Here is a 2,212-nt window from a genome sequence, read left to right on the forward strand (position 1 = left end):
TTCTACTTTTATAATTTTGTAAAAAATTAAAAAATATAATTATGTTTTTAATATTTTTTTCACAAATTTTTAAAAACAAAAGCTATTGAAAATTAAGATACTAAATGAAAATAGAAATCAATTAGACCATTATTATATTTACACAGTAAAAACTGACTTGTAGGAAAAAGAAAATGACACTGCATGCTAGCTCTTTCACTTTCCCCGTTGAGAAAAGTAAAAAGAAATTATTTGTTGTTGCACAGTTTCGTTCTTGCTACACATTCAAGAAGAAGATGAAAGCAAAATTAGAGGAGAAGAAGAATATATTAAATGTGTAGAAGATTTTAACATGAGTTAATTAACAAGATAATTGACCACTAATAGCTATTGCTTTGACTTTTTGATACATTTGGAAAAATATATATCTAGACCTATTTTGTGTCTAAGTACATTGATGTTTGGTTGAAACTCAGATGCAGGAGTTAAGAGCCGTTGGATGAAAACTTAGTCAAATTATCTAACGATTCTCAGTTATCAACTTCACGTGAAGTCTATTGTACCTGATTTGTTTTCACCTTGATATTTAAATATATAAAAACAAAAAAATCAAAGTGACAGTTATTTTAAAATAGAAAACAAAAATAATTTATAATTTGATATTTTACAATTAGAATATTCCATGAAAGCTTAGCGTTGTCTCCTACCACAGCAGATTCACTAGGTTGGACCCGCTAAGAGACCATGCAAAGAAGGGCATAAAAATAAAGTTATATAGGCTTTAGCAAATCTAGTTGAGGAGGGAATTTTCATATACGTTGCCAGTATCTGAACCACAACTCGAAATTGTTGTTTATTGGTAGTTTGCTTGGTCGTGACCATATTCCACTCGATCCATATTTGTATCACTGTTTGGTACGGTGTTTTCTATTAACTACTAATTAAATTGGGAAAAAAAAAGGTTAGGAAAAGCTATACTTTATACCTCTATCAAACACTTCAAAACGTTTCAGTTTTATCTTTGATTAAAATTCAACAAGTCAATAGTTTTTTTTTCAATTTTATCCTTCTTCATTTTTCATGGTCTTCTTTTGGAGTTTCAATTCTCTCTCTCGTTACCACCACCTAATGCAATACTTGAGAAAAATTATGAAATGAAAATACCGGATTATTTTTCTTGAGAATCAACCTTAACAACAAAGAAAAAAATTTAATAAAAAATCGTATTAGTGAATATGATAATGTTAAGAAATAAAAAAAATCATTTAAATTTATTTTATTAATATTTGTTTATTGTAAAATACATTAAATAAAATAAAAAATAGTAAATTTTAGTAATTTTTTATTAATATTTTCTTGTTATCAAATATTTTTCAAGTTACACTTCAACTGCATGCTGACCAAGCAATTGAGGAGTTTATCCTACAGCTAGCTTGAATCCACAATAAGGTCGAAAAAGACGGTAATATATGTAGAGAAGTAGAATGGTGAGAAGACAATATAAGAAGGGATTTGTTTGTTTAAATGTGGATTCTCCCATATTGCTTTCCAAATTCTTGGTCCTGCTCTATATTCTGTGCAAACAAATAATTCAAATTCTACTTATTGGTTTGCCCAAACATTATATTTCCTCTTCTTATAAATAGGAACACACATTACCATCCTCTCTTCAAACATCATCATCAGCTTGGAGTCTTATTCAATTGAATAGAGCCTCGCTTTCATTCAAAAACCTTCTTATTTTTAATTACCATTTTTTCACCATACACTATAAATATAATGGCATCGAGTTCAATGTCGTCTTCAGGGTCATGGAGTGCCAAGGACAATAAGGCCTTTGAAAGGGCATTGGCGGTTTATGATAAGGACACCCCTGACCGTTGGTACAATGTTGCTCGCGCCGTTGGCGGAAAAACTCCCGACGAAGTTAAGCGCCACTACGCACTTCTCCTCGGAGATGTTGGCTACATAGAATCAGGGCAAGTGCCATTTCCAAAGTACAAGAAAAATGGAGCCTCTAATTAGCTCAAAAAGGTCAAAGTAAGCATATTTTAGTAAATTCTTGAATCATGCTATTTAGCTAACCAAAAGATGTTAAAACTTAAAAGACTATAAGAATTTGTTATTTTTTTCTGTTAGCTAATCATCAATATTTAAAAAACTAACATCAATATTTAAAAATAAAAAATATTGTTAAATTATTAAACTAAAAAAATTAAATTGATGATTGAAT

The 2,212-nt window shown here is 29.6% G+C and overlaps 1 protein-coding gene across 2 annotated transcripts in view; it reads left to right on the forward strand.

The window, feature by feature from the left end:
- LOC107648482 (protein RADIALIS-like 3) overlaps window positions 1,506-2,212 on the forward strand; it is a 1,626-nt gene continuing 919 nt past the window's right edge. Inside the window, exon 1 of one of the 2 annotated variants that reach the window (XR_001621944.2) lies at window positions 1,506-2,019. Coding sequence is in view for 1 of the 2 variants with exons in the window: in XM_016352329.2 (XP_016207815.1) it covers window positions 1,759-2,004 (246 nt within the window). In the remaining variant the exon portion in view is untranslated. The remainder of the gene's footprint in view (window positions 2,020-2,212) is intronic. The other variant, XM_016352329.2, reaches the window with a different exon arrangement.

The sequence above is a fragment of the Arachis ipaensis genome, chromosome B06, assembly GCF_000816755.2.
Source record: "Arachis ipaensis cultivar K30076 chromosome B06, Araip1.1, whole genome shotgun sequence".
Lineage (NCBI taxonomy): Eukaryota > Viridiplantae > Streptophyta > Magnoliopsida > Fabales > Fabaceae > Arachis > Arachis ipaensis.